This window comes from Quercus robur, chromosome 3, assembly GCF_932294415.1.
Source record: "Quercus robur chromosome 3, dhQueRobu3.1, whole genome shotgun sequence".
NCBI lineage: Eukaryota > Viridiplantae > Streptophyta > Magnoliopsida > Fagales > Fagaceae > Quercus > Quercus robur.
This window is the reverse complement of record NC_065536.1, coordinates 49,509,230-49,522,953: the sequence shown is the minus strand read 5'-3', so window position 1 is coordinate 49,522,953 and position 13,724 is coordinate 49,509,230. Positions and strand designations below refer to the sequence as shown.

Sequence of the window (13,724 nt, the reverse complement as noted above, 5' to 3'; positions counted from 1 at the left end):
TTAATTTTTATATGAAACCGTTAGACCATCATCACTAATATTACTACTTTTTAATGCATCTATCACAACCGCAATAAACTGTAGCAATAAACTGTAGAATTGATTGTGAAAAATAAAAACTGTCTTAGACGGCTGATTATTTTATTATTTTTTCAGGACTTTAAAATGAAAAAAAAGAAAAAAGAAAAAGAAAAAGAAGATTCCTGATATAACGGACCAATTTATTCAAAGGGAAACATCTTCTCTGTCTCTCAATGATAATCAAGAACATGCATATTCGTGCTAGTCAATACTTACTACCGATAATCACGAAAATGCACATTCGTGCTAGTCAATACTCACTACCAGCGATGGATGGTTCCATGTAATTTCACTACCAACCCACATATTGACTCGATACCTGATGTAACATATAATTAAGTTGTAGATATCAATGAAATCTTATTAGAGATTTGACATTTAGAAGGTTTCAATGTCATCAACTATAAGAATTGGCCCATGCCTTCGCTTGTAGAACAAATCCATTGGTTTGGGGTGACATTAGAGGAAATTAAGGCAGAGCGTGGAGGCTCAGCTCAGGCTGCTCAGCATTGAAAGGTTCCGTTACTTGTGCGCGCGTGTATATATATATATATATATATATATATATCTGAACCTTTTTTGTGCGCGTATCTCTCTCTCTCTCTATATATATATATATATATCATATTAATGTGTATTTTTAAGGTAATTATTAATAAATTATATTAAAAAAGTTTGGACATTCCTTTTATGAAAAATATAGAAAAGCTGTAAATAAAATTAGAGAAGTGTTACGTCTATAATATTTTCACAACAAATTATAGGTGATTAGTTATTATTAGTTCTAATTTGAATTTATCATTAAAATTATTTTTTTGCTCTACCAATAATAACCTGCCACTTAAAATATGTTGTGAAAATGTTGTGGATATAATATTTCTCATAAAATTAATTGCTTTATCATTTTTCCATAAAATATTTCTAAAATAGTTTCTAAACCATTGCCTTTAGAGCACTATTTTAACATTTCCACACACATATATATATATATATATATATATATGTGGAAATGTTAATGAGTGTACTAAGGAAAAAAAAAAACCTTAAGTTCGAAGCTTTCATAAACCTTAAGTACAAAGCTTTCATAAACAGCAATATAGATTAGGAAAAAAGAAAAAAGAAAAAAAAGAACATTTAGTGCCAAATCCAAAAATATGTCCCCATTTCATGAACTCAAATGTACAATTAATGAACTACCTAGGAAGGAAGTTCATCCAAAGTTAGAACGTTTGGAAAAATCTTATTACACACTAATTATTATATGATATCTATAATTTAACGAAAAATGTGTTGTATAGATAACTATCATTACTCTTCCACGTCAAATACTATTTTTTTCCTATAAAAAATTCCACGTTAAGCCGAATTTTCTGACTGCATGTCCGAAGAAAACTAGAAAAGTAGAAAAGTGATCATTTTAATACCTAAAAGGAGTCGGCTGTGACAGTAACGTTAGAAATATTCAACAATGAAGATGAATTCAAATTAATTATAGGGAAAAGTAATAAAATAAAATACATTTAAGAGGCAAACATAACACGTGACATGAATACTATTTTGTCTTTTTTATCTTCTTTTTTTTTTTTTTCATCTTTATAAAGAATAAAGCCATCAGTATGTCCCTTCTCTCTCCAACCACTACTCATGGGAAGAGAGAAAAAGACATAGAAATTAGAAAACACAGAGAAAGAGGACCGAGCGAGCCAGATAGCATGAAAAATATTTGAGACTATTCAAAGTTTACCAACTACTCCCAAGTCCCAACAACTTAATTGAGTTTCTTAGTGCCCTCCCCAGCACAACTTTTAGTCTATAAATTTGGCTATTGGTCTCTTTCTTAATTTGTGCCTTTCAAATAAATCCAATCCATTTTTCTAGTATTAGAGCTCAGATTGACAGATTCTACAGCCATTTTTTTCAGAATGAGTTCAATTATTGGAGAACTTCTTGCCATTGAGAAGGGATCGAAATCAGAAACTAACGGTACGTCATACACTCAAACTCATGTCTTACGTTATACGTGTCTTTTATATATAATATATCTCTTTGTTTCTGTTATCTATAGCACTAGTGGGCATGTATTTTCCAAGTAACATGCTTGATTCATGGTTCAAAATAGTCAGATTATATAGTGATTGGTCTATATTCGAAACCCATGGAGAAAACAACACCAAATATTGATTGGTGTCTTGGTTTTATCATTAGGAGCGGACGTCATAGGTTAAAACTTTTTAATATATATATTATATATTTATTTGGGAAACAAACACACTATATAGAGGCATTACGTGATTAACAAAACCACTTCCTTCGGCTGAATGTGAAAGTGAAACCACTAATATAAATGTGAAATTGTGAATGAACATAAGACATTTGCCTTCAAATTAATGTATCCATATATAAGTGCCTCCAATATTTGGCTATAAATATAATAATTCTTTCAAGTGAGTTGGAAAACACTCACTTGAAATTACCTGTGTAAATCTACTCCCATTTGTAATCATTGTATAATCCCCCCCCCCCCCCCCCCCCCCCCACCCCGCCCCCCCAATCCCCAAATTTGTAATCCTCAACAAATATCGTCAAGCGTACTATCTTGTAAAGTATTAATTCAAGTATCAATATTTCAAGTAATTAAGTTTCTGTTTCAATCATTTTATTATGATAATTACTCTATATGATTACTGTCTAAACTTAATTGCTTTCTCACAATTGTTATTTGGATCCGCCATTTGCTATTCTGGTATTTCTCCTACACCACATGCTTCTCATTAACCTTCAAAATGTATTTAAAATTCCCACCAAAAAGCCATGATCTACTGTAATTTTCAAAGAATTGCTTCAATAGCTTCCATGAGAACTTCCTTTGTATGTGATGTTATTGCTTGATCTCACTTAAAACTTAAAAATTGGAGAACATTTTTAAAAGAAATAAACTAAATTTAAGAATCTTGCTTGATCGAGGTACAAACGAAACTTTCAGTTTGGATCTCACTTGAGCAAGATTTTAGCGAGAGACACGCAAACTTTCTGTAAACATTTTAAGATGTTTATTGGAGAGCTCGCTTGAGTGGAACAATTGTAGAAAGTATGGTTGCTGAATAATTTTGTTCAAAAATAAGGGAAATGAATAGTGGCTGCTCCAAACATAAAGACGATTTACAACCTGAACTCAATTGAGTAGGGCGCAAATATCACTAGAAGGGAAATGATTGATTTGTGCCTTTGACGTTGCTTCAATTTTTTATTGATTTTTCCGAAATTGCCATCAAACTTTTTGTTGCTACAATTCTCTTAGAAAGCCTAAAGGTAGATTTTTATTTTTTATTTTTATTTTTTTTAATTTAGGGAACCTTAATGAAGAAGAACATTTTATTCTCGTCTCTAACCAGAAAAACTTATAGATAACTAATCCCACTTACTTGAACCAGTTGTCGAGTAATCTTAAAATAGAGGCGGAGCTAGGGGGCGAGAGCAGGCAATTGCCCCCTGCCTTCTCCAAAATTTTCTTAGCTGCTATACTTATGCTTGCCTAACTATGAAAAAAACAGAGCACCTTACTATAAAAACTAAGAACTACAACGTATTAGTCCTAAAAGTGAAAAAAAAAAAAAAAAAAAAAAAATCTAACAAATGGTAAAAAGGATGCAAAATGCTCCCTGACACATCTCACTCTTTGCTTTTTATCCTTTGCCATAGTGAAAAAAGTTATGATAAAAGTTGTTTATGTAGTATAAATGATATAACAAAAATTTCACAATATTTTAAAATTAATTTATCATTTCACACTTGGACCCGTAATTTATAATTTATAATTTTTTAATAACCATATAACAGATTAACAGGTGGTAGGCTAATTTGGGGAGGTTGTGAATTTTTGTTGTCCCTAAGAGCTCAAGTCGTATTGATGTTTATCTTACCTTTTCACTACTCCCTCACAACATTTTATTTAGTGGGTCTCATATATTATACAAATAATAATTAAAGAAACTACTTAACGTCCTTGTAGGTCACTACCATCCTAAAGGCGTCATTACATTAATTTATAATTTTTTATTTTTTGTCATTGATATCAGCTAATATTTACCATGACTTTTAAGAGGACTTGTGGTGTATTTTTATGTTAGAACCTCTTTCCCTTTCTCTTGCGTGTGTTTATTTTTTCCAAAAAAAAAACTAATATATTTTAGATTAATTTTACTTTTAATCTTGCTTTCTTGAATTGTAATCCTGATTTTGCCACTATTTTGAAATATTCACCCAACGGGCCAAAAAGCCGAAAGTGGAAAATCTCCTACGGAGATGGATTCATCTAATATCAACCCGTATTTTTATGGGGCCTCAATGTGTTTCAGTGCCTTTTTTTTTTTTTTGGGGGGGTAAGGGTATTTATTGGGTCTGTCTGTGTTTGAATTCATAGTACAACGAGGTTGTTTAAAGAGGTTGGGATGGAGCTATTACAGAACAGAAATAACTTAAAAATATGGTAAGAGGACGAGGACTAAAAAAAAAAAAAAGGTTGTGGTTAAGGAGATTCCAGATGTGGCAGGTGGTAGAAGATTGAGGTTTATGATTTGTATCAGATGGTTGATATAAGAGCATTTATATTGTGCTACTAAATTAAACAAAAAAAAAAAAAAAAAAATTTAGCAGTTCAAATACCAAAATCTACGCTCTTAATTAAAAAATTTAAGCAAATTGTTACTTGTTAGTAGTAGGTCACCGTAGCAACTTGCTACTAGTATTTTAATATTTTATTTATTTATTTATTTATTTTATGTAACCAATGGTGTAGTTAATTTTAATGAGTAGATTATAATGTTTTAATGTGTTGCCTGTTAAAATAAAAGATGAAATATATGGTATTTTATTGGTATACTAAAAAAGATAAAGTAATTTTTTGATATAGTAAAAAGCAATTTTTTATTATTATCTTTTTTAACATTAGGAGTTTGTTTGGATATCGCTTATTACTTAAAACTGAAAATATTATAACAAAATAATTTTTAAATGTGTGAATAGTGCCATGAGACCCAATTTTAAAGTTGTTTTTGCTGAAAAAAGTACTTCCGGGTCCCACGAATAGTGCACGGGGCCCACACAAAACACACGGGACAGCACAAATGCAAACGTTGAGGAAAAAATGTTGTATCCAAATGTGCACTTATTGTTGAAAATTAAAAATTTATTAATGAAAACACTATAGTAAAATAATTTTTAATTGTGTAAATAGTACTGTGGGACCCAGTTTTAAAACAAAATTTATGTTTTTTTTGTATTTGGGGGTTCCGTAAACAGTATACGGACCCAAAGGAAAAACACCAAACGCACACGTGGATTGTTTTCAGTGCAATCCAAACTCAGCTTAGATGTGAATGCTCCAACGAGAACACAGTAAGGAGCTACAGAAAAATCCACTACGGAGAGAGTGGAGAGTCCATCAATTAGTTTTTACATTGTTTACAAAACTACCGATAGATTCATTTTCGTTTGAAACCCAACTAACATATGGGTTAAAATGGTAAACCTACATTTTGGAACTAATGATGAATGACAAAAATAATTACATACTAGAGTAAAAAAAAAAAAAAACGAAGAATGATTAACATATAAGTGGTTTTTGTTTTTTAAATTTATTTATTTTAAATTTCTTATTTTTAAGAATAGTATTAGTTTGTTGAAAGGTACTGCTCAAATGGTTTGGCTGAGTACGTATGCAACACAATATGATAGGCACATGTATGTAATCAGTGTGATGTAATTCCGAATACCTAACATAGTAGTTGATTACGAACGCAACATAATATGTGATAGGCACGTATCTGTCATCAATGTGATGTAATTCCGAATATGTAACATAGTAGTTGTTAGTAGGGTATATTATGATGAGTAATGCTAGTACCACAACTTTTGTAATAATTTGCTCATGTTATAAGTCGTGAATGATGGAGTAAAAATGGTGGGTCCACAATTCTACCACTCACGACTTGCCATGTTAGCAAGTTGTGGGAAAAGTTATATAATTCTAGTATTTTTCATATTATGATAGATATATATTTTTTTTAAGTTTATGATAGATATATATGCAATCAATGTGATGCAATAACTAACACCTAACATAGTAAGGTATATTATGATAGGCACATATATGTAATCAATGTGGTCTAATGCCTAATACCCAATATTAACATAGCAAGTTATATCTCTCAATTTTTATGTTCTACTTTATACTCTACCAATTATATGCAATGCGTTTGAATATTTTATTTTATTTTACATTAAGAAAAGTCAAATGAATACATAATAAGTTGTGATTGACTGATTGGTGAAAAAAAAGATAGATAATTGAAAGAGAGCTCTCATAAAATTTTGTCATGCATGAAATAATTATAACTCACTAGCTTACTTGTTAGTCTTTTTCTAAACTAACATATCCTGTATTTTCTATTGACAAATTGCATAAACACTCCATGAAATTTGGGTCTCTCTCAAACACCTCTATTACATTTTAAATTTTTTAAACCCTTGAGATATCACAAGTAAAATTGACTTCTTTGTCACAGTTTTAATTACTCTAAGTAATGAAAAGTAGTTACGTAAAAAAAACCAAAAAAAAAAAACTTTTTTAATAAAGTTTTCATTTTAAATTTTAATAAATAATCAATTATTAAAAAAATAGAATAAAAATTAAAAGGAAAGTGAAAGAAACATATATAAACAATAAATAATAAAAAATTCACGAGCAATGGCCCTACCAAATAACCACAAAAAAGAAGAAGAAATTTTCTTCCAAACTTTCTTACCAACTAAACAGTTTAGGCCCATAGGAAAAAAAATGCCAAAAAAAAAAAAAAATTAGGTAACTTAATATTTTACTCATTTTACGATGAATAAAGTTTGGCTATAAATTTGGTTGTAATTTAAGACTACAATTTCACTCAATATCTTTTTATTAGATATGAATTTTGACAAATCTACCATTATATTACATTTTTTTTTTATATCTTTCATGCTTGTGAACTTTCTAGAAAATAAAAAATCAATAGTTATGTCATCAATTAATTATTTAAATTGCAACTTTTTATAGTCTAAAATAATATGTAGAAAATAAGTTATCGATCATATAATAAATAACATCCGATTGGCGTAAAATTTAACATGTGTTAAGAGCATAAAGAACATTCAATCTAATAGTTAGTTTTTCACAATATGTAGCAATATTAATTTTTATTAAAGAAAATTGTAACCTTAAGTTACAACTGAATTTGTAACCAAATTTTGTCATTTTACAATAAGACTTAGGTTGGGTCTAGTGCTTCTGTGGTTTGAATTGTCAAAATCATGATAAATGGTTAAAAGTGAACATGTGTCACAATCCTGATGGGTCTAATACTTAAGAGCATTAGACTTAATAGATTGAGATTAGGTGCAATACGTGGTGCAGGACATTGCATCGTATCCAAATCCAGATTGAATGGCGCCAATTGTAATTAATATATGGGATTTTAAAAGGTGTAATAAATAGATAGTAGTGGCCCAACGGCTCAAACTGGGCCTTTTAACCACCGGACAGCTTAATCAAACTCAAAGTGGTACCTCCCCACGTACAAGTTGAATAAAACAATGGCAGTGGCCCAACGGCGCAAACTGTGCCTTCTAACCACCGGACAGCTTATTCAGTGGTACCACCCCATGCATTAAGTGTGCGTGGGGAGGGGGTTAGGACCGTTAGGTTGAGGGCAGCAAAAATTTCTTATCATTTAAAAAAAAAAAAAAAACTGTACTTTTAAGATTTATTTAATATGTTATTTAATTTTTTGATTGACAAGTTTTCGTTTAGTATATACACACAAGTAGTGTGCGTTTTATTCTTGGCTTATGAAAGGAAATGTGAAAACTCTTTCAGGCATGGCAACCGCACCGGAGAAGATCATCCTCAAAAGTCAAGCACTTAAGAAGGTTAGTTTTCCCTGTGCATTTATTAAATTATATTAACTAAACCATTCTCTCTCTGTGTTGAAAATCTTGCATTTCTTAAGAGTAATGTTAGGGATACAATTTTTTTTTTTTTAATTATAATATATATTTTTGGGGGAGGGGGAGGGGGGGTACGTGCTCAAGTTTTGCAGTTTTACCATCTTCTTTACAATGGAGAAAATGTTAATTGTTTTTTTGATAAGAAGCTCTGGATATTCTGTGATTTTAATTGGAGCACAATGGGGAGCTTTACATATATCATATATGGCTATTTAGTTGAAGCTAAACTATTTATCATTTGGATACAGAAATATTGCAAAATTTCCCATAGACAACTGATTTTAAGCATATACTGTTATTTCGTTTTCAATAACGAGAATTTTTTAAAATTTTATTCACAAACTTTGGTATTGAAAATCACATATACGCTCTGTTTGTTTCGATGGAAAATCTCGTGTAAAGATAGTTTTCCGTGTTTTCCAGTGTTTGGTAGCATAAAAAAAAAGATGAGTCAAAGGAAAACTATCTTTAGTCAACATAAAAAGTATAACTTATTTTTAAACATTGTTTTCTATTAAATTTTTTTGGAAAACAACTCTATCTCACAGCAAGCTAAATAAGGGAAGTTATGAGATTGTTTTTCAACTCATTTAAAGTTGCTACCAAACATTAGAAAATGAGATAGTTTTATAGAAAATGATTTTTGAAAAATGACTCATTTTCTAGAAAACATCATTGCTGAAACAAACAGAGCGTATAGATTATTCTAAAAAAAAAAAAAAAAAATCACATATATATAGGTTTGAATACATCTCAAAAGTGAGTGACTTTTGAAAAGATGTTTTGTAATACTTTGCTTTGTTTTGGATTGCCTTAAAGTATGTTTGGTTGGGGGTGAAAACAGGGAAAACGGAAAATAGGGAGAGGAATATATGGTGAAAAATGACATTTTCTATTGTTTGATTCAGGAGAGAAAACAAAAGAGACAGAAAATAGGGAGAAAAATAATATCTTCAGGCCCACTTTTTTTATTCTCCCAATTTGGAAGGAAAAAGTATTGAATGATATAATTTACACAAATACCCTCACTTTAAGTTGCATTGTTTTTTTCTCTCTTTCCTGGGCAGTAACGTTGCCTTTTTTTTTGGGCAACAACGTTGCCAGTAACCTTGCGTGATGGTTTATTAGGGCTTGGGCGTGATGGTTTATTTTTATTTTTACTAGATGTGATTTTTTTGGAACATGTATTTTATTTTTATAAAAAAAATTTGGGTTGTTGCTCTTTTTTGTGTGGTTATTTGTTACTTTTTTTTTTTTTTTTTTTAATTTGACATCATTCTTTAACAAGGGTATATGAGTAAATTTATTTAAGCTCATTTTTTCCATTTCTCCAATTTTCCACTCCCAACCAAACAAAAAGGAGAGAAAATAAAATCTTTTTTATTCTCTCACTTTTCCATCCTCCCACCATTTTCTATCCTTCCACTTTTTCATCATTTCAATCAAATGGACCCTTAGACTGCCACGTGAGTCCTTAGGCCCACCAAACACCAGTTGACAACTTTATTATTATTATTTTTTTAATTTCGGGATAAAATTAGTTATATATATATATATATATATTTATGAATAATGCTATTACCACAAAAAAAATTCACAACTTTGCCATAACTGATCCATGTGGCAAGCTATTAGCGGTGGAGTTGTAGACCCACTACTCACAACTTGTCATATGAGCAAGTTGTGAGCAAGTTGTGGTAAAAATTGTGGGTTTTATCGTGGTAATAACATTATTCATTTTTGATTGATACTATAGTATTTCAAACATTCGCTCCATAATTATTGTTCTTTATCATCAAATTAAGATATCAATTGATTTGTGATATAGACAATGATTGAACTTTAGATCTATTATTCAATGATAAGAGACTTTATCGAATAAGCTAATTGGGACCACCAGTGGACAAGTACTTCAAAAACCCCTTAGGAACTAGCTCTTTTAGATTTTGGACAGTTTATTTTTTGTCATAATAGCGTGTGTGTGTATATATATATCCTTTATTTTTCAAAGGCATCAAAAATATTGTTTTTGGGTTTATTTTGGTGTTCTCAGTTTATCTCTAACTATATTTAGATATGAGATGAGACAATCGTTTTTCTTTTGATAATATTCTCACACACAAAGTGGGTAGAGGGAAGCAACATGTATCTCAATAATTCATCAAAATATAATATGCATTTCAATATTTATCTCAATAATTAATCAAAATAAAATATGTACCTCAATATGGCTAACCTTCCTCTAAACGTGATGTACCTTTCATATGTTGTAGTACATTTTAGAAAAATGCTACCCGCGAGAGCATGAGCAATTGAAGGAACTCAGAGAGGCCACAATTGACCAACATCCTTTTTGGTGGGTCATAATTTCTTTCCAAGCACTATTTTACTGCCATTTTTTTGATGTTTAATGTGGATAAAATTCCTTTACTATATGTTTGAAGGGAGAAAGAGGAGGGAGAAATTTGGGAAGGGGACAGAAGTGGTTTAATTCATTTTGTTTAAGGGAAAATATTAATACACTCACTTTATTACACATATTTTTACTCACTTTAGGCCTAGGCTTAAGGCCCAATTAAAAACAGTCACCAAAGATCCCAAAATTGGGAATAATTGTTTTTTTTTTTTTAAATAAAAAATAAAAAGAAGATTCGGTTGGTTGTATAATCTCCCCCACCACAAAAAGGCCCCAACCATGACTGGATTTGTGTCTCTATAAATTAAATCACACATAGGCAAACAATGAGAATGTCTCCTTTTTCTTAACCTACAATGATAGCCCACTTAAACTTTTTTGAATCTCATTTTGCTAAAAGTATGAGTCAATTTTGTTGTTGATAAACCTTAGTGCTTACTTCAATCCATGCAGAGATTTTTGCTTCAATCCATAAATTTAAAACAAAGGGTATGGCTCTAATACAAAAATGGTTAGGTGCAAGATGTAATAACAGGAGGCTTAAAATGAAAAACTCCTATTTTTGCTTGAGGAGGAGCGCGGCCAAAGAGTTTTGTGATTGCTATTTTTCTTACATTTCATTGCACTTTATTTTATATTAAATTAATTACATTTACATCAATACATCTCTTATAGAAGTTCATAGGCAGTAACTGCGCCCAAGATAATAAATTACAATTTTTTTTTTTTTTTTTAACATAAATTTACTGAAGTTATTACTTTTGAACTGTGTTCATATTTGGCAGGAGTTTGATGAATGTGCCTATCGATGAAGGTCTACTCCTCTCAATGCTTCTAAAGACCATGAACGCAAAGAAGACATTAGAAATTGGAGTCTTTACTGGTTATTCTCTTCTTACTACTGCTTTAGCACTACCAGCTGATGGCAAGGTACGTTACAGAATTTATTTATGTATTATTTTTTTGGTAACTCCTATTTTACATACTAGGCAAATAAATAGTATTAGTCTGTAAGGGCCAGAATGCAGTGAGGTTTTCAATTTTTGCAGATAATAGCTATTGATCCAAACAGGGAAGCATATCAAACTGGATTGCCATTTATTCAGAAGGCTGGAGTGGAACATAAGATTAATTTTATTGAATCAGATGCCTTGTCAGTTTTGAATGATCTAATTACCAATGTAAGTTTTTATTTTTATTTTATTTTATTTATTCAATAGTTGGGAGTGAGGCGATTTGAATTCTAGATGCTTTTGTTGAAAACATCAGAGTTGTGCCAGTCAAGCTATAAAGCTCTTGGCCATTGCCTATATAAGTTACTAGCATGATGCAATTGTATCTCTACTCAAGGTAGTGATAGTTAGGTTTGTAAAATAATTTTTTTAAAACGTGTTTTCTATTGTTGACCTTATCTAACAAGAACTAGAACAAGTTATTGTTGACCTTTAGGTGCTTATAACAGAGTATGGGGTAAACGTGTTTTCTATTGTCGACTTCATCTAACAATTAACAATAACAAGTTATTGCTAAAACATGCTGAGTTTCCAATTAGTTCCAACCAGTGGTGGTGATTGGGAAAAATAAAGAAGAAAAAGTTGAGCTCGAAATCAGTTTAAAGTTATATTCCTTAAACCCATTATGTGGTGATTGAAGCGACTATTCATGTATAGTTTTAATTATGTGACTTTTTTTGATGAGTTAAGTGACTTTTTTAAATAATATGTATAAATAATTTTATAAATTGTCATGTGGTAGATTGAAAGAGATAATTTCAAACTAATTTGGAGCTAAAACTTATCCTAAAAAAATTTGGGTGGTTAACCATAATATGATATAAATATCACAAAATGACAAGAAAATTGTTGTTAAAATGCAGTTCACTTTGAAACGACAAGAAAAAGTTTTATTCTTGATGAATAATGACATTATTCCTACTTGCGCAAATGATTTGACCAAATTCAGAATTCATCGACATTGTCTTTAGGTTCTATACGGATGAACTTTTCACTTATCTTCCTAAATACTTGTCACATGTTAGTCTTCACTCTCAACCGAACCTATGTGATATGTTGCACATATATACTTGACCTTAATTTCCTAATTATGAATACAGGGCAAACAAGAAGGGACATTCGATTTCGCATTTGTGGATGCTGATAAGGAAGGCTACATCAAATATCATGAACTACTTTTGAAACTGGTTAAGATTGGTGGAATAATTGCATATGATAATACCTTATGGTTTGGGTCAGTGGCTGAACCTGAAGAAGATAAGATGGAGGAATATTTGAAGCTTGGCAAAAAGTGTCTCGCGGAATTGAATAGCTTTCTAGCAACTGATCCTCGCATCGAATCATCCCTCGTCTCTATTGGTGATGGCCTCACCCTCTGCAGGCGCATCTGCTAGTGAAATCAACAAATTGAAGTTCTAGCTGCTGCACTAGCATGCATGTTACTCAAATGGTTATTTAGAATAAATCAAGTGTCTGAAAAACCTCACAAATATGTGTGACAGTAAGGATGATCAATAAGAGAATCTATTACGTATATCCAATGTATTAGTATTACGTTAATATATTAGGTGTATTGAATAATTTCACATAAAATACGTAGTTAGATCATTGTCTGAGCATGCTCAGCATTTGCTATATAGCTTGGTTTTAAGTTCAAAATAAACTGCCCATGTCCAATGCTAATTGAAGAGATTGTTTTCTTCTGAAACAGCGGGCAATTAATCAAAGTGAATAAAGCCAATATCATCTTATTAATCTGATGGATCACATGTGAAACAATCTTCATTAGGAGACTTAATCTGACCTACATATTATGCTTATTTTTACATCAATAATATATACAATTATTATGTTTTGATTTATTGAAAATCGCAGATGATTGGCATAGGCATGCAAAAATACCTCTAAAAAATTGTGTTTTTTTTATTCGTAGATAACAGGGAAAGAGAGAAAAGGGGGGCAGTGGGGTGGGGGATTCGAACCACTAGGCTATTATTTGACCCCTGAAAACTAAGTTGTGACTTGTGAGTGTGACTTTTTCCTCAATGCACTTAAAGCCTTAAACATTATAGAATTTTGTACCCAAATTATTGGGTTAATCACTTAATCCTAATATTTTCCTAAGCTATTAGATCAAAGAATGTCTCTCTTGATTGATTGATAATATGAAAATTACT

General features: G+C 30.8%; 1 protein-coding gene across 2 annotated transcripts; it reads left to right on the top strand.

Annotated features, from left to right (window-relative positions):
- Positions 1-1,756: 1,756 nt before the first annotated feature.
- LOC126718189 (flavonoid 3',5'-methyltransferase-like) lies at positions 1,757-13,081 on the top strand. Of its 2 annotated transcripts, XM_050420281.1 has the most exons (6): positions 1,757-2,064; positions 7,988-8,040; positions 10,392-10,474; positions 11,320-11,464; positions 11,584-11,715; positions 12,648-13,081. In XM_050420281.1, exons 1-6 carry the CDS (start codon positions 2,004-2,006, stop codon positions 12,939-12,941), a joined length of 768 nt encoding a protein of 255 aa, XP_050276238.1. In that variant the 5' UTR covers positions 1,757-2,003; the 3' UTR covers positions 12,942-13,081. The 2 variants fall into 2 exon arrangements, with proteins under 2 accessions (XP_050276238.1, XP_050276239.1); XM_050420282.1 differs by lacking the exons at positions 1,757-2,064; positions 10,392-10,474 and having other exon boundaries at positions 7,918-8,040.
- Positions 13,082-13,724: the final 643 nt, after the last annotated feature.

Coding starts and splice junctions, on each gene's coding strand:
- LOC126718189 (XM_050420281.1), top strand. CDS start 2,004: ATGAGTTCAATTATTGGAGAACTTCTTGCCATTGAGAAGGGATCGAAA. Junction 8,041..10,391: donor AAAGTCAAGCACTTAAGAAG/GTTAGTTTTCCC, acceptor CATATGTTGTAG/TACATTTTAGAAAAATGCTA. Junction 10,475..11,319: donor ATTGACCAACATCCTTTTTG/GTGGGTCATAAT, acceptor CATATTTGGCAG/GAGTTTGATGAATGTGCCTA.